This window comes from Pelobates fuscus, chromosome 2 (genome assembly GCF_036172605.1).
Source record: "Pelobates fuscus isolate aPelFus1 chromosome 2, aPelFus1.pri, whole genome shotgun sequence".
Taxonomy (NCBI): Eukaryota; Metazoa; Chordata; class Amphibia; order Anura; family Pelobatidae; genus Pelobates; species Pelobates fuscus.
In genome coordinates this window covers 330,721,721-330,740,812 of record NC_086318.1, presented here as the reverse complement: position 1 = coordinate 330,740,812, position 19,092 = coordinate 330,721,721, and the positions used below count along the sequence as shown (strand labels likewise).

General features: G+C 47.2%; 1 protein-coding gene across 2 annotated transcripts in view; it reads left to right on the top strand.

The window, feature by feature from the left end:
• RNGTT (RNA guanylyltransferase and 5'-phosphatase) overlaps positions 1-19,092 on the top strand; it is a 444,501-nt gene that overhangs the window by 117,510 nt on the left and 307,899 nt on the right. For both annotated transcript variants that reach the window (XM_063443564.1, XM_063443565.1), the window contains exon 10: positions 962-1,033. In XM_063443564.1, the coding sequence (XP_063299634.1) occupies positions 962-1,033 (72 nt within the window). The remainder of the gene's footprint in view (positions 1-961; positions 1,034-19,092) is intronic.

The following is a 19,092-nucleotide window of genomic DNA, read 5'->3' as shown; positions in this document are numbered from 1 at the left end:
AGGGGATTTTTAGAGGAACGGCTATACTCCTTCTATCCTTTTCAGTCCTCCGAGGAACCTTATTTCTTATTTCATCTTGATTCAAATTAACTCTTTCCTCGTATGCATCAATAATTAAAAATTTCTGTGTCAGTGCAATTCCTCCTTATCCGCCTTAACTGGCCTTTGGGGATATAATTTAACCATGGAGTATAGTGTCCACTGTTATATAATACATAATTATTTGCATCAACTTTTAAAAAAAGTTTTTTGTTTTAATCTCCATGTCCTCAATGTATATTTCTAAATCTAAAAACTCAATCCTAGTTGTACTATATGTGCTTGTTAGTTTGATGCCCCAATTATTTTGATTAAGATTTAGTGTCGCCAATCTTGCTTGTTTAGAGGTATATTAGACCCCAGCTATGCGGCGCTCTTGATAGATGCGACCATTCGGCTTGGCGTCTCGACTCCGCCCCCCTTTTCTTTGGTTTTTATATAAAATTATTACAAAAAATTAAATTGAAAAAAATATTTTAGCCCACAGAATCCTACCCCAAATATTTACACACTACACAAACACACAATGCATCCACTACACACACAAATATTCTCGAAAATATAAAATAAAAATCTGATTTGTATATTTTGTGCATTTACCACTCAATCATTAAATTAAAAAAAAAAGATTTACCTAAAAAACAAAAAAAACAAAAAAAAAAACACCATTAAATGTTTGGTTAATGGGAGATTTGTGTGTAATTTTTTTTTTTTTTTAAAACTGCAAACAAACGGAATGTCTGTACCAGTTTTTAGCTCTCGGCCTGAAAGGCCACTGATTATTGGGATCGTCCTTTAAAAAAAAAAAAAAAAAAAAAAAAAAAAAATATTAGTAGATCCCTAAATCGGACATTCTTACTTGTAGAACTCTCCAAAGATGTTGAAATGAAAACCAAAATGTAATCAATTTATTTTTTTGCAGGAAATGATTGTCGACAAAGTTAAAGGACAAGATGTCCCCCGTTATTTGATATATGATATCATCAAATTTAATGTAAGTACACAGAGGTCATTTTTTATTTTATACTTTATTTTTGTGCATTCATATAGGTATTGTCATTCAACACTACTTATTTCATACATCGTTCACTGTTTTGGATATGCGTTGCAGTCGAGTCAGTCACTTAGTCATTTTTACGCATGCTGCTCTGAGTGATGCAGATTCTAGGCAATTTATGCTTCTGAACTGAACATGTATTCTGGAAGAGTGCCAGAATCCTTGTAAACTAAAATCTGTCAAAGTCCATAATGTGAGTCAGAACAATACTTTTACAAGTACTGCATTGTGAAAGCTTATCCCAGGATGTTTAACATGCTCTGCTTCTAACCCCCGCTTTTATTGAACAAATATTGATTCCCAGCAGTATGCATCTGGTTGCATTTAAAAAATAAAAAATTGTGTCTCCGCTTATGAAAAACTTGGTAGCCAGCAAAAGAGGTGTATAGTATGCTGTCATGGGGCACAATATGCTAGACAAATAGATGTGTAGTTGACTATTCAAAAATAGATGGGTGTTGTTATGGATATAGGGGTGTGGAAATGAATAATAATAATAAAAAAGTGTAAAAAATCATCCACTTGTTGAAAATACTAAAGCAGCAGCCAAATTTACCTAGAACAAGTGACCTTGTAATATGTTTATAATTAAAGGGACACTATAATCAACAGAACAACTACAGCTTAAAGGGACACTATAGTCACCCAGACCACTTCAGCTTAATGAAATGGTCTGGGTGCCAGGTCCCAAGGTTTTAACCCTTCACATGTAAACATAGCAGTTTCACAGAAACTGCTATGTTTACATTACAGGCTTAATCCAGCCTCTAGTGGCTGTCTTCCTGACAGCCGCCAGAGCCGCTTCTGCGACACTGGGTGCGAAAATCGCATTCAGCATGCAGAAGGTCCATGAATGCTTTCCTATGGACTGTTTGAATGCGCGCGCGGCTCTTCTTGCGCGTGTGCATTCCGCTCCATTCGGGAGCTGACGTTGGAGGTGTAGGAGCGGTTACCAGCGCTGAGGGAGCCTGGCACTGGATTAAGGTAAGTGGCTGAAGGGGTTTTAACCCCTTCAGCCCAGCGGGAGGGGAACCCTGAGGGTGAGTGGGGGGGACGGGACCTAAGGGCTATATAGTGTCAGGAAATAGCTCCCTTCAGGCATTTTCATGTAAACACTGCCTTTTCAGAGAAAAGGTTGTGTTTACATTGCCTCTAGGGACACCTCCAAGTGGCCACTCCTTTCATGGCCACTGGAGGGGCTTCCTGGCTCAGGGCTGCACAGTAAATTGCCCTGCCGTTCAGCATCCCCACGCTCTGCATGGGGGCGCTGAATTTTCCTCATAGAGATGCATTGATTCAATGCATCTCTATGAGGAGGTTCTAATTGGCCAAAACGGTGTTTGGCCTGCTCCCATGGGAAAGCATTGGATTGGCTAAAAATCTGCAATGTTGATGATGTCACCAAGGGGGCGGGGTCAGCACCAGCAGACCCGTGGAGAGCTGAAGATAAGCTGAGTTTTAACTCATTCTGAGTGGGCTAAAGGTGGAGGGAGGGGCAAGCCACCTAAATGGTGGGTTTTCGCTAAAGGGTCAGGAATACATGTTTGTGTTCCTGACCCTATAGTGATCCCTTAAATATAACTCTGTAATCATTAAAGGGAACATTGAAAAAAATATATATAAAAATAAATATATATATTTATTTTCCCTCAGACCATATGCAAGTGAGTATAATCCAAGGGAGTATAGTGATATAGCAATAGCAATCCCTAGAGTAGTGAATATAGCTCTTACACACACACACACACACACACACACACACACACACACACACACACACACACACACACACACACGAGACGAGGCACTATGTTGAGGGTGAAGGAGAACTGATTTATTGCAGGTCCCCATGCAAGTGGTTTCCGTTTACATATTCCAGGGGCATTCCCTACTGGACCTGAGTTGTAGACTACAGCAAAAACATACACATGATTACATTGGCTCTCAGGTCCAGGACACTCCCACACAAAACAAGATAATCCCTCCCCTGTGCCTGGTAGATAATTGAGTCATGAACTGTAGTAAACTCAATTATCTCCAGGAACAGAACCTATATTTTACAATAACCCGAAAGTACCCGCCAAAACATATGGAAACCCCTGATAGCCCCGATCTGGGGGACCAACATATCCAAAAATCACCTAGATCGGTTCAGGTGTTCGGGATTTCCATGGAAGTCATAATTTGGACCGACCGTGCACATGGTCCTATGCCCAAAACAGTTTCAGGGATCAGGGCTAACGGTCAGTCTCTCTTACTGGAGTACAAAAATACATAAATCACATGTGCTTTTAAAGTTTTGGCAAAAGACTGGCCAGCAATACCCTCCAAGAACCCGTGGCAAGGTTACTTTCGCCACATCCCTAAATACTTATTAATCCTTAATAGGGAACACATGGGGGGTGGGTGTCAGCATTGTAACATGGCTGTGTAATACAAATATACAAAAATAAGTTCTGTGCTCAAACTCCGACTACTGCTGGGCAGCAGCGGTTACTTAAATTTGCATATGGGTTTGGGATTGTGTGCAAGTAACACTTTCTTTGTTTTTTATTGTGTGTATTTGGGCTAATGTTTACTGTAGTCATTGCTACTGCCAAGGAGTAGTATGAGTTTGAGCACTGGACTTATTTTTGTGTGTTCGTATTAGCCTTCATTTGGTATCCTTGTATATGACAATCCCACATAAGAATACCAAACTAGGGAGTTATCCACTAACCTGCTGAAAAAGCAAAATTAAGAAGAGATTTCATAATTTTTAACTTTTGTCTGTTTAGTAGCCTGCTCCCTAATTTAGTATCATTATAAATGACAATCCCACAAAAAGATAGAAAATTAGAGAGACCATTACTGTTGTTATGCAATTTTTAAGCTATATAGATGAAGGCAGCTCTACGTCCGTTTACAGATATGGCAAACTACCCTCATGCGAAAAAGGTTGATGATACCTGCTTTAAAGGACTTTAAGGGATGATATCCACAATCCTGTATTTGATATAGAACCGAATTATTAAACATCATTGTGCCAGCCTTGGTGTGATGGCCATGCCTTCATTCCATTGTTTCAATATTCCACCATCTTAAAAGTCCATAGCATACAGTTTCTGTTGAGAATTGGTGAGAGAGATGGTGATTCATGTGTGTTAACTGTGCACATTTGGGATATTTAGCAAATAGTCCATGAAGTGTGTGTATTTTTACCTTTGACCTGTGCCTTCCCTTTTCTTAATACAGATTGTCCATGTATGCCATTTTACTACCATTATGTCTGAAACTACTGCTCTCAACACATTAAAGGGTCAATTAAAGTGAAAATTTAGAAAATGCCAAAGTGCTTGGTATTTTAAACACCCTTAGCCCACTCACATTTCCGAGAGTGAGCAATAGCTGCAGTGATTTTTAAGAATTGTTGTCACTAAAGACAGTCTACTTAGGTTGTCGGTCAAGCAGCCAGGAACATTTAATTCAGGGTTCTCTATGTGAATTTTGTTATTATTTTTGAATAGTAAAGGAACTCTGCACCTTCTCCGAAAGAAAGCTGAGCCATGGATTATTCATGCAGGTCATCAGCTCTGAAACACAACCAGTTTCACTAAGCATTAAACCAGGCTGTGTATAAAATGGCAAACTGGGTTTGGGTACTGTTCTTTGTGATAATTACCAGATTTTACTAATTACATGACCTAAAGTCATGATTTTTTTAAAGGACACGGAGGCGAGTATTTGGCTTATCTCTTTCTTTTATTCCTCAGCAGCAAAGAAAGCTAAGGTGTTTATTTGTAGAAAAAAGAAACATGCATAACTACCCTCACAGGGTTAACATTACATCATCTCCTAACCAATAGGAACAGTCCTTATCTGATATCCTTTCATGTAACCTCCTCCTCTTCCTCTTTCCTGATGGTGCCAAAGCTAAAATTCACCAGTAGCGATTAACCACTAACTCTTTATAAACCAAACACATAAACAAAGGTTGACAACTGAATTCTTGACATTTGAATTCTTCCATAAGAAACAAAGGATCTTCCGGAACTGATCCTCCTAAACTGCGAGATCAATCGCCGTCCACCATGGGTATTCGTAGATTTTCAGGCTGGAAAGGACAAGAAAAACAATGGTATTTTCGTTTTAGTCTTTTTTTAGAAACTTGAGTTATTTATGTAATCAGTCATATGTAAACATGCAATCATTACTTGTTTGATACATTTACCAAGAATCAACTATATAAATGAGGACTCCTTCTACTAAAGTATTTATTACGTACCTGGGTTGGGATACGAATTTGTATGTATCTGATCCGGGTGGGCTAATACTCGCCTCCGTGTCCTTTATAAAATCATGACTTTACGTCATGTAATTGGTAAAATCTGGTAATTTTATTAAAGGACACGGAGGCTCTTATTAGGCTAGTTCAAAGCTGTGATATAACTATACTCGACACGTGTTCCGTAGGTCGAAAATAATATTCCTTAAATGTCGATTCACAAGACCAATCTGCTGTTCTAAGGAGGTCCTCTAATCTACAACCCAAATTGAAAACCTTTGACGCCATGGCTCCTCTAGTAGAGTGTGCGCCATACACAGTGGTATCTATGTGTGCCAAAGCCATTATCCATTTCACCCAGCGGGCGAGAGTCACCGTGGATACAGGTTGGTGAGGTTGTCTGATAGCCAAAAACAATTCTGGGCATGTCGGGTTCCTGAATCCCAAGGTTTGTTTCTCGTATTCTCGTAAACAGTTCACCGGACAGAGTTTATTGTTATGTGGGAACGAAGTGTATGAAACTGATGTAGTTGACGACTTTGTACGCCTGGAGATGTTGAATGAGACTCCTGTGGGGGTAAAGGAGCGTGCATCAAAATCCAGTGCTCCAACATCGGACACTCTCTTGCAAGAGATCAGACAAAGGAGCATGGTCAGTTTCGCTGACAGTTGTTTAAGCGTCAGTGCTTCGTTTTGTGGCCAAGATTCCAACAGTTTCAGGACTGAATTGACATCCCACAGTGACGTGTATCGGGGTCGTGGTGGCCGAGCAAACCAAATTCCCCGTAGGAGACTGCATACTAGTAGTTGTTGACCCATTGGGGTTCCATCTATTCCTCGATGTCCTGCTGAAATCACCGATATGTAGACATTGATGGTTTGGTAGGCCAAGCCTTGATTATACAGGTTGGTAAGGTAGCGTAACAGGTAATTTACAGGAGCACGTACGGGATCCACCTGTTGTTCCATGCACCAACTACTCCATCCGTTCCAGGCATAGAGGTACGAGCGTCTAGTTCCAGGCGCCCATGCTCCGGTCAATAACTCGATAGTTTCTTGTGGAACATCTGCTACAATCCAGGGTCCCCTGAAAGGAGCCACGCTAAAAGTTTGAGTTGCCCCTGGGCCAGAAAGGGGTGTGGGTTGCCCTCTGGGTCCGATAAAAGGAACAAGGCATCCGGAAGCAATCTCGGGAAGTCTATGGACATCTCCATGAGTGTTGGGCCACGGTTGAGCTGTCCAAGACGGTGTTAAGAGGACCAGTGACGCTTGAGTACGTCTGAGATGCACCAGTGTTCGAGCTATGATGGAGAATGGAGGAAAGGCATACAAACGGCTGTTTGGCCATTGTTGGAGAGAAGCGTCCACTGCCAGTGCGTCTGGGTCTGGTCTCCAGTTGAAGAAAGTTGGTAGTTGGGAGTTCAACCAAAATGCGAATAGGTCGATCTGCATCGGGCCCCAGAGCATCTGAAGTCGTAGGAACGCACTGCAATCTAGCCGCCAGTCGCTGGCGTCGTGCAGATGTCTGGAATGCCAGTCCGCTACTACGTTGGACATGCCCGGGATGTATTCCGCTTGGACTGAAATATTGCGATCCAGGCAGTGTTGCCAGAACTCCTTGGCCAAGTCTGCCAATATTTTTGATTTCGTGCCACCAAGGTGGTTGATGTACCGGACCGCTGAAATGTTGTCCATTCATAGGACAATGGAGCAGTTGGTTGCGCTCCCGAGGAGGCTCTTCAGGGCAAATGATCCCGCCATGAGTTTCAAACCGTTGATGTGTCAGTTTTTCTCTGTGCATGACCAGATTCCTCCGGTGGAGGTAGGCCCGCAACGTGCTCCCCAACCTTGTGTGCTCGCATCGGACTCTATGATGAAATCCGGGGCAGTCCGGAAGATTTCCCTGCCGTTCCATGCCTCCATATGTTGCAGCCACCATGTGAGCTCCTGCTTGGCCGCGAAGTAGAGTGGCACAGAGTCAGAGTATGAGTGCCCTGAGCGTAGCTGTGCGGCTTTTAGTCGTTGTAGGGCCCTGTAGTGCAGTGGCCCCGGGAAGATTGCCTGGATGGAGGCTGAGAGGAGTCCGATTATTCTGACTAGTTGTCGTAGAGTTAACACTGGTCTTGCGAGCGTTCTGCGGATCTCTCTTTTTAAATTCATTATTTCGGTTGTGCATTGTTGAGGACATATGAAACGTATACATGTCAAATAAGAGCTTTACATCTTGTATCAGGCAATAAAATTATACATGTTGAGAGCGCTGCACATTTTTTTTTTCTAAAAAAGGGAAGAAAAAACATTAAGGAATAGTGGTGTTCAGTGTGTTGGGTGTAGGTAAGTGAGGAGTGTAGTCTCCTAGGTTTCGCACTGACTATGATTATGAGGTACATAGATGTAAAGGTAAGGTGGTGAGTCGGTTACAGCTTTCTGGTGAGTATGAGATCAGACCTTTAGATGAACCTGCATGTAGTCTGTAGGTGCGTGTTTTTAAAGGCCAATATAGAAGCCGGGTGCTGCAATTGAGTATGTCGAGTAATGCGGAAAACCACGTTGTAGGGAATATTTAAAGGTGATATCACCGGTGTGAGATCTAGCTGTATTTAAATGTAAACTCGGGGCTAGGTATAGGTCTAAAGTTACGTGCAACGGTTTCCGCGTTGGGGTGTTCGTAGTGTGAGTTGTGCCCTCTCGGGGAGCTGTTTGCCTTCGTATAAGGCCGACCTCTCGGTGGAGGTGTTGCCCCTAACCAAGGGGGTAGCGGGGGGGGGGGGGGGGGGGGTGTATGAATGATTCAGTGGTTGTGCATGTGTGGCTAAAAAGAACCGGACTAAGCTTATAGTAGGCATCACTTTATGGGTGCCTGGTGATGTGGTAGAATGCCTAATCTCCCTACTCCTGGATGGTGCAATACGAAGATCGTGTCCTCGTGTGGGAGATTCTGCATTGGTAAACATATGAAAAAGAATTATGTATAACAACATTTGGAAAAAATAATCAAATAAAATCACAGCATTAGGGTTTTTGCAACTTCGCAACTGTGCAGCTTAGAGCTGCTGGTTGAGTAAGACCCTTCAATGGGTTTAGGACGGTCTAGGAATGTCTCTGCCAGTCAGGTGTCCAGCTGGCTATTGCTTGCTGTTCGCGGCACAAATGGTGTCACATTGGATGGGTCCCATCCGTGGGTGCCATTTAGGCCCGTCAGCTCCTGTATATCCAGAGATGCAATGAGCGCAGGAATATCAGTCCCTGTGGTTATTTTACGGATAGTCCCTTTGTGTGTGATAAGAAGTGTTCGTGGGGGTCCCCACCTGTAGGGCACTCCTGCCGCCCGTAGTTGGGCCGTGACGTGGGCCAGGGATTTTCGCCACTGCAGGGTGGCTTTGGATAAGTCCTGGTAAAAGGACAATTGTGAGTCCTCAAATGTAATCGGGGTCTTGTTTCTTACCGCCGTCATTATTTGCCCCTTGTCGTGAGGTAGTGCGCAGCGGAGTATGACATCGCCCGGTGTTGTAGTGTTGGTAGCGTTAGATGTCGGTAGGCGATACATCCAGTGATATTTACTTTTTTGGCGGTGGCGGGTGGCAACACTGTGGCTAGTAGTCGTCTTACATAGTGTGGTAGTTCCTCCTGAGGTATGGTGGCTGGTATGCCCCTGATTTTAATATGGTTGCGGCGGTACCTGTCCTCCTGTGTTGCCACTTGTATTGATAGAGCCTGTTGAGCTGCCTGTAGTTGGGCAACAGAGGTCTGTATGTCAGAGGTGTCTTGACGGAGCTCTTTGACCTCTGCTTCTGTGGCTGCCAGTCTGCTTGTGAGCTGCTGCATGGAAGATTTCAGGATGGGCAGGTCAGCAGCCAGTAGGCCCTGAATGTCCTGTAGCATAGCAGATAGGATTTGGAGGTCCTGTTTGGTAGCAGGCTCAGAGTTGCTAACAGGGGCTGTGGCTGTGTGTTTTCTTTTGGGCTTTGCAGCTGGGGTGCTGCAGGGGCAATTGTGTGGGGAGGCCCTGGTGAGGGTGGGTGGTCGGAAGCCGCCATAGTGGCTGAGGTGTGTCTTTGGAGCATGACTCCAATGTCTCTCTGTTCGGGTACATTACCGGGGGTGGGTTTCTGAGTTCTGCGCCCCATGGATGTGTTGGCAGGCGTTGTTTGGGGTGACCACAGCTCCGCTGCGTGTTCGTCAGGATCCCCGCCCCAGAGATACTCGAGGCCGCGGTATGCAGGCTTGTGGTAGGCCCCGGTTTTGCGTTTTGCCTTCAGATGTTTCGGGGAGTACTGGAAGGGCATCTGTGGATTCAGCGGGGTGTCCCCGGGCTGTTTATGGCGTTTGCAATGTCGGATAGCTGCTTGTCACCGAGATATTGTCGGGATTATAAGTTAGATTTGCGGAGCTGGGAGAAATGGCGTCCGGTCCGGTTCAGTGCCAGGCTCCGCCCCCGGATCTCTCTTTTTAATGCGTTTGACTTTCTCTGTCAGTAGGCTGAGTGTCCCGGTCATTGCGTCTATGTGGAAACCTAGGAATTCCATCTTTTGGGATGGGGTAAGTACCGATTTTTCCCAATTGATGAGAAATCCCAAATTTTGTAGTAGTGTCAATGCCCATGATAGGTGTTGTCGAAGTTGATGGGCCTCGTGTGCCATGATCAGCATATCGTCCAGATAAATGATCATTCGTACGCCTCTGCTGCGTAACAAGGCGACCACCGGCTTCAGCAGCTTGGTGAAGCACCAAGGGGCCGATGATAGACCAAAGGGAAGACATCGGAATCTCCACGTCGCCTTTTCCCATTGGAATTGGAGCAGGTGGTGGCACTCTTCCGCAATAGGATTGTGAGATAGGCATCTTGTAGGTCCAGTTTGACCATTCAGTCCCCTAATCTGAGCAGGTCTCGCAGGCAGTGGATACCCTGAGATGGTGGTACCGTACAAATGCGTTTAGTGGCCACAAGTTTATGACTGGGCGTACTCCGCCGCCCTTCTTGGGCACCAGGAAAAGGTTGCTCATGAACCCAGGAGAGGGTGAGGGGACCTGGTTTATGGCGCCTTTTTCTTGTAGGGTGAGAATCTCTTTGCTCACTAAGCCCTTGTCTCATGCGGAGAATGCTATTCGGTGTGGCATGGATGTTTGGACAGGGGGTCGTACAAACTCTGTGATAACCCACGACGGTATTGAGGACCCATATGTCTGCTGTCAGTTGTTGCCAGGTCTCTATAAAGCGTAACAGTCTGCCCCCCCACAGTCGGTATACCAGGGGAGGGGAAATGTAAGACACTCACCATAAGGTCGTCGGCTGCATGAGTTGCCTCTGGGTCCTCGAGGTTGCCATGGTCTGGCCCTGACCGTAAAGAAGGGTGAGGGCGCTCTTTTCTCTGGAGGCTGAAATCTATCCGTGGCAGGACCTCTGTATCTCCAGGAAGAACGGCCGGGCAGACGGCCCCGGTGTCTGCCGGCCCCACCAAAAACTCTGGGGGAGAACACTCGTTTTATGTTAGTCTGTGCCTTGTCTAGGGCCGTAAATGTGCTCACGTAAGTGCAGAGTTCCTTAACAAAGATGTCTCCGAACAGGAGACCTTTGGCTTCCGGTCCCTATTCGGTGAGGGCCATGTTAACGAGCTTGGGCTCGATTTTCATTAATATAGTATTGCGCCTTTCGGTGGCCAGCACAGCGTTTGCGTTGCCGATGAGGCATATAGATCTCTGGGCCCAGCCTCTTATGGCTAATAAATCAAGAGGTGTTCCCTCATTTAAGGCCGCCTCGACCAGTTCAAAAATCTTGGCACTAGGGCCTAGTGTATCCAGCACTTTATCTTGGCAGTGGCGTAGGGAATAATCAAGTCCCTTTTTTGTTTTCCAGACAGATTTTCCCAGGAATTGTGCTATTTTGGGGTCTATGTCTGGCGTGGCGCAGGCCATATCGGGCACTGTTGGGCGTGGGCATTCCGCCCGCAGTTTTTGTCTGGTGGCTATATCCAAGGGCTTACGGATTCTGGCCGCTATATACCGCGCCACATGATCAGTCGGGTACCACTCAGCCGACCTAGGGTTCTGTAAGGTATCGGGGTTGAACAGAGGTTCGCCCTGGGGGTCCAGGATAGCGGATGTATCCGCGGTGTCATACAAAGGGGTTGGTGGGATTGCGTGGTGGACTACAGCCCGGGGGAAGAACCCTCCCATTCGCTTGAGTCGACTTCGTCGGACTCGTTCGAAACCTCCTCAGCATCCGAACCAGAGTTGGAAGAGTCTGTTAGGGCTTTTGCCCTCTTCCATGTCCGCGCCGCTTTTGCCAGGCGGGTGGCTCGTTTTCGTGGGGGCCCCCCCACGACCTCAGGTGTGACAGGACATACCCTGTCCGTCAGTTTATCTTTGGAGGCATGTTTTCCCACATTGTCCAGGTGCTCTAGAGGGGTCGCCATGTCCCCTTGCAGGGTTAGGGCTTCAGACACAGTGGGTCTGTGCTGGGCTTTGGTATCCCCCTTATCACTGGGGCCATGGGCTGAGTATTCATTAGGGGTCTGCATCTTGGGACAGCTAAGTGTGACACAGGATTTAAGGCAGGTATAGGTACCCTTCTGCAGTAGCAGTGGAATGGCTGATAAGGCAGGAGACAAGGCAACAGGACAGAAATAACAGATTGCACTGTTAGCTTACCGAGTGTTCCCTCAGGAATGGCTTCTGGGAGCACTGGCAAGCTGACAGGCAAGCTATCAGACCAATCAGCTCGCACCCTTCTAGTGGGCTGTGTGAGCTGAGAGGGAAAAAAGAGCGGCAAAATTATTGGATCACCACCCCTTTAAGATGGATGCGATCAGGACTGCGCATGCGCGCGGCACTCACTTGCGAGGGGATGCGGCGGGGGAACCCTCTGAAGAGAGGAACCGAGCTGATCTCAGAGGGTTCCCTGCGCTGTGCGACCGAGTGGGGAGGGTAATAAACTACCCGGCGGTATTCACGGAGCCGGTACACCTGCTGGGGGGCGGGGTACCGGCGGGGAAGCGCGGGAAAGGGCTTCCCCACGGATGGGGAACCTCAGGGAGGGCTGAAACAAGACGCCCAAGGCGTTTTCGCTCAAATAGTGACCCCAAAAAACTAATCAATCAAAATACATATATATCAAGCAAATGAAATGTAAGAAACAAGGTGTTACTTAGCTGAGGCAGCAGCAAAGAAAGAGGAAGAGGAGGAGGTTACATGAAAGGATATCAGATAAGGACTGTTCCTATTGGTTAGGAGATGATGTAATGTTAACCCTGTGAGGGTAGTTATGCATGTTTCTTTTTTCTACAAATAAACACCTTAGCTTTCTTTGCTGCTGATGAATAAAAGAAAGAGATAAGCCTAATACTCGCCTCCGTGTCCTTTAATAAAATTAAACTGCTCTTTGCATTACTAATGGGTAATTATGGGATAAGTTTTGTTGCTGAAGATTAGTGTGAGATACCATAAGATAGTGGATCAGATTTTGAATAGTCAATCCCTTGCATTGTGACCCGTTGAGCACAGATAATTCGGCTTTTTGGGGTCTTTTATTTGCCTCCTTATATCCATATCAAAGTGCTAATAAAGATCTCATAGCTTACCTTATGGTTAAAACGTTTTGTCTGTTGTATTGTCTCAGTGTGCGTTAATGTATGTATGTGTCTTCTGTTGATATGTAATATTTGAGGACGTTAAGGGTTACTTTGTATCTTCCTCCACCTTCTGATCGGCAAGCATAGAAGTGTAGATATCGTGTCTGAGCACACAGTCTAAAATGAGGTAGTTTTGAATAAAGAAAGGCAATTTATATCATTTATAATGAAAAATAGAGCTGCATATTGTAGAAATAGGAGTTATTGAACTCTAATTATCTGATTCTCCAAACTATAATTGAGACTCACAATTTAGAACCTTTCTGCTTTTTCATTAAAGCCATAAATCCAATAAGCATGGATGAAGTCATTGAGATGAGAATAGAGAACATGGGCTCCTTATTTTTCTCGTGAACAAATGTTTTGCTTCAAGTTAACCCATCTTACTTTCGAAGCTCTGGAAATAGTTTCAGCACTGCTCATTTGCATAAACCTTTCAGGTCAATCAGTATGCATAAATATTAGAATAAATATTCATGTTCTGTGATCTCTGTACCAGGGATTTGGAATGATATCTCTATACATGAGTTTCTTTAGAGCTGGCATGCTTTACAAAGCTCGTAATTAAATATAGGCAACATTACAGGCAAAGGGATATAAAGTTAACATACTGATGCAAAAGTAATAGAGCACTTTAATCTAACATTTTTAGTACTTTCTGACAAATTCCTATTCAAGTATGCTTATGCTCACGAGGTTACAGTCTAAATAGATAATGGGAATCAAGACAAAAGGTATCTGTATAGCAAAATATTAGATTTTTCCTGTTCCTACCATTACACAGCAGTGCATCATAAAATGTGAGTGGAATGGCTGTGCAGGTACAGTGCAGCCATAGCACAGCTCCTACCAGTTTCATGCATTTGTTTAATCTGAGTGAGGAGGTGGGTAATATAGCTTGCTCTATTTTTATTTTTTTCAACTCACTGAAGTGACAAGGGACCTCCTTTCACTAGTTCCTGTTCGAGTACTGCCCCCCCCCCCCCCCCGGCCCCCACTGCTGAGCGGCGGGTGGGGGCCCTAAAATTATCAATAGGGGGGGACGACCTATGTTCCCCCCCCCGGCCCCCACCCCTGAGTGGCGGGTGGGGGCCCTAAAATTAAAAATAAGGGGGGACCTATTGTCCCCCCCCCGGCCCCCACCCCTGTGCGGCGGGTGGGGGCCCTAAAATTATCAATAAGGGGGGGACCTATTGTCCCCCCCGGCCCCCACCCCTGAGCGGTGGGTGGGGGCCCTAAATACAAAGGGGGGGGGGACCCTAGTTAACGCTTCCCCCCCGCCCCCCAAAAAATATCTCCCTACCTACCCCCCTCACCCTAAAAATAATGAGGTGGGACCATTAACTAAAAACCTGTAAAAAAGAAAAAATGAGATAAAAACAACTTACCATTCAATGTTTTCTTTCTTCTAAAATCTTCTTTCTTCAGCCCCAAAATAGGCCAAATAAAAATCCATAATAACCGAGCGCAAAAAAACCAATCCATCTTCACCCATGGAGGGCTCCGCGCAGACTGAGCTCCGCAGGGCGGGGGAAGGTTTATAAAGCCTGGCCCCGCCCTGCAATTAGGCTAAGAACACTCTGATTGGTGGGTTTAAGCCAATCAGAGTGCTCTTTGTCATTTTACAAGCGTGGGAAAATTCCAAAGAACTTTCCCACGCTTGTAAAATGACACAGAGCACTGTGATTGGATGGCTTGAAATCCATCCAATCACAGTGCTCTGTGTCATTTTACAAGCGTGGGAAAATTCCAAAGAACTTTCCCACGCTTGTAAATGACAAAGAGCACTCTGATTGGCTTAAACCCACCAATCGGAGTGTAATTATCCTAATTGCAGGGCGGGGCAAGGCTTTATAAGCCTTCCCCGCCCTGCGGAGCTCAGTCTGCGCAGAGCCCTCCATGGGTGAAGATGGATTTTTTTTTTTGCGCTCGTTTTTTTTTTTTTTAATTGCGGCGGTTATTATGGATTTTTATTTGCCCTTTTTTGGGGCTGAAGAAAGAAGATTTTAGAAGAAAGAAAACATCGAATGGTAAGTTGTTTTTATCTCATTTTTTCTTTTTTACAGGTTTTTAGTTAATGGTCCCCCCTCATTATTTTTAGGGTGAGGGGGGTAGGTAGGGAGATAATTTTGTTTTTTTTGGGGGGTGGGGAGGGTTAACTAGGGTCCCCCCCCTTTGTATTTAGTGCCCCCACCCACCGCTCAGGGGTGGGGGCCGGGGGGGGGACAATAGGTCCCCCCCTTATTGATAATATTGATAATTTTAGGACCCCCACCCGCCGCAGGGGGGGGCAGTAGGTCCCCCCCCTTATCGATAATTTTAGGGCCCCCACCCGCCGCACAAGGGTGGGGGCCGGGGGGGGACAGTAGGTCCCCCCCCTTATCGATAATTTTAGGGCCGGGGGGGGGGGACAGTAGGTCCCCCCCTCATTGATAATTTTAGGGCCCCCACCCGCCGCACAGGGGTGGGGGCCGGGGGGGGACAGTAGGTCCCCCCCTTATTGATAGTTTTAGGGCCCCCACCCGCCGCACATCGGTGGGGGGGGGGGGGGAAGGAGAGTAGGTCTCCTCCCCCCCCCCCCTTCAACCACTATTGTGGACAGTAAGCGTCCCTGTGGGTTCGGGCTGAAGCCACGCCCACAGCAGTGCTGACAGGCTATCAGCACACAAAGCGCGTTCACAGTGCTTTGTGTGCTGATAGCCCGTCTGATGTATTCACCCAGAATGCATCGGACGAGAGGCCTTTTTAGGGCCTCTGAACTCGGAAGTCCCTCTGGTGGCCGTCTGATTGACTGCAACAAGAGGTGTTCCAAGCTTCCAATGTAAACACTGCATTTTCTCAGAAAATACAGTGCTTACAAGAAAAAGGCTCTGGGTAGCTGTAGCACTCACCTAAACAACCTCATTAAAGCGGCACTGTCATGCCGAACTTACCTTTCCTCAATCTCTTCCTCTTCTCCCCCTCTCTCAGGATCTGTTCTTCTTTTCTTCCTGTCTTCTTTAGTTTTCTTTAAAACCATAAGACAAAGTAGGGACTCTTTGTCTTATGGGATTCCTCCGCTTGACCAGCTCTGACCAGCGGAGGAGCAAAGTGTGCTTCATTTCCGCTGGTCAGAGCAATTTTCCCATGCTCCCTAGCTTTCCTCCCTGTTCCCACAATGCTTCCTGTCAGTATTGCCGAACGTCCTGTCACTTAGACAGAACGCCGGCAAAACTGCCGAATTGCATCCTAACAGAATGAGCACTGTTTCTCCATTGGTGTTAGGATGCAATTCGGTACTTTGTTTGTATCGGAATTTCATTCTAATTAATGAAACTCCGATATTATTCATTGCCGCGGCTGCATCTTGCAGCCGCTTAGTAGATAACTCCCTAATTCCCACGGTATCAGGGAGCTATCTACTAAAAGGCTAAAATACCTGAATTGGTCTTTCAGCCAACTTTACTAATACTAAGTAAAGATTACTTAGTATTAGTAAATAATATGCCCCTACTCGCTATATCGCGAGTAGGGGCATGTCTAGTAAGCCGTGAGCAGCCTGTGGCTGCTCACTGTAAAAAAAAAAAAAAAAAAAAAAAACTAATAAACACCCCCCCTCCCCTGCGCGGGGGTTAAAGATTGGGGGGGGGGGGGGGGGACCTCCTGTCTTCCCTCCTGGCCCCCACCCCTGCGCGGTGGGTGCCCTAATAAAACAATAAGGGGGGGGACCTACTGTCCTCCCCCCCGGCCCCCACACCTGAGCGGTGGGGGCCCTAATAAAACAATAAGGGGGGGACCTATTGTCCTCCCCCCTGGCCCCCACCCCTGAGCGGTGGGTGGGGGCCCTAATAAAACAATAAGGGGGGGACCTATTGTCCTCCCCCCCCTGGCCCCCACCCCTGCGCGGTGGGTGGGGGCCCTAATAAAACAATAAGGGGGGGGGACCTATTGTCCTCCCCCCCCCTGGCCCCCACCCCTGCGCGGTGGGTGGGGGCCCTAATAAAAACAATAAGGGGGGGGACCTACTGTCCTCCCCCCCGGCCCCCACCCCTGAGCGGTGGGTGGGGGCCCTAACAATAAGGGGGGGGGACCTATTGTCCTCCCCCTGGCCCACACCCCTGAGCGGTGGGTGGGGGCCCTAATAAAACAATAAGGGGGGGGGGACCTATTGTCCTCCCCCCCCCTGGCCCCCACCCCTGCGCGGTGGGTGGGGGCCCTAAATGAACCCCCCCCCCCATCAAGGTGACTAGGGGTCCCAAGCCCCTAGTCACCCCCCACCCAAAACATTCTATCCCCTACCTACCCCCCTCACCCTAAAAATAGTGAGGGGGGAATAAAATAACTAACCTGTAAAAAAAAAAAAAATTAAACTTGCCATTTGACGTCTTCTTTTTTCTAAATTCTTCTTACTTCAGCCCCCCAAAAGGCCAAATAAAAATCCATAAACCCGTCGCACTTTAAAAAAAACCAAAAAAAAAAAACCGAGCGCAAACAAAAATTAATCCATCTTCACCCATGGAGGGCACGCCGCGTACTGAGCTCCGCAGGGCGGGTCAAGGCTTATAAAGCCTTGCCCCGCCCTGCAATTAGGCTTAGAACACAATGATTGGTTGGTTTAAGCCAATCAGAGTGCTCTGTGTCATTTTACACAGCGTGGGAAAATTCAAAAGAACTTTCCCACGCTGTGTAAAATGACAGATCACTGTGATTGGATGGTTTTCAAGCCATCCAATCACAGTGCTCTGTGTCATTTTACAAGCGTGGGAAAATTCCAAAGAACTTTCCCACGCTTGTAAAATGACACAGAGCACTGTGATTGGATGGGACGGGTTTATGGATTTTTATTTGGCCTTTTGGGGGGCTGAAGTAAGAAGAATTTAGAAAAAAGAAGACGTCAAATGGCAAGTTTAATTTTTTTTTTTTTTACAGGTTAGTTATTTTATTCCCCCCTCACTATTTTTAGGGTGAGGGGGGTAGGTAGGGGATAGAATGTTTTGGGTGGGGGGTGACTAGGGGCTTGGGACCCCTAGTCACCTTGATGGGGGGGGGTCATTTAGGGCCCCCACCCACCGCGCAAGGGTGGGGGCCAGGGGGGGAGGACAGTAGGTCCCCCCCCCTTATTGTTTTATTAGGGCCCCCACCCACCGCGCAGGGGTGGGGGCCAGGGGGGGAGGACAGTAGGTCCCCCCCCTTATTGTTTTATTAGGGCCCCCACCCACCGCGCAGGGGTGGGGGCCAGGGGGGGAGGACAGTAGGTCCCCCCCCTTATTGTTTTATTAGGGCCCCCACCCACCGCGCAGGGGTGGGGGCCGGGGGGGAGGACAATAGGTCCCCCCCCCTTATTGTTTTATTAGGGCCCCCACCCACCGCGCAGGGGTGGGGGCCAGGGGGGGAGGACAATAGGTCCCCCCCTTATTGTTTTATTAGGGCCCCCACCCACCGCTCAGGGGTGGGGGCCGGGGGGGAGGACAGAAGGTCCCCCCCCCTTATTGTTTTATTAGGGCCCCCACCCACCGCGCAGGGGTGGGGGCCGGGGGGGAGGACAATAGGTCCCCCCCTTATTGTTTTATTAGGGCCCCCACCCACCGCGCAGGGGTGGGGGCCGGGGGGGAGAACAATAGGTCCCCCCCCCCTTATTGTTTTATTAGGGCCCCCACCCACCGCTCAGGGGTGGGGGCCGGGGGGGAGGACAGAAGGTCCCCCCCCTTATTGTTTTATTAGGGCCCCCACCCACCGCGCAGGGGTGGGGGCCGGGGGGGGGACAGTAGGTCCCCCCCTTATTACCATTTTTTTTTTTTTTACAGTGAGCAGCCACAGGCTGCTCACTGTTTAGTGGACATGCCCCTACTCGCGGTATAGCGAGTAGGGGCATTGGGGAGATTTTAATCTCCCTTGTGCTATTATGGGGGTCATATTGACCCCCATAGAGTGAGGGGGGGACATGGGGGGCTTAGGAAGTGGCGAGGAGCACTGCTCCCTGCCGCTTCTATAGTTACATATTACAAGGAGGGAGCTGCACGCCGGTAGCTCCCTCCTTGTAATAAACTGAACGAACAAACTAACACTGATACACAGTGTTAGTTTGTTCGTCTGATTTTTTCTATTCATTCATTCGTCTGTCTGAT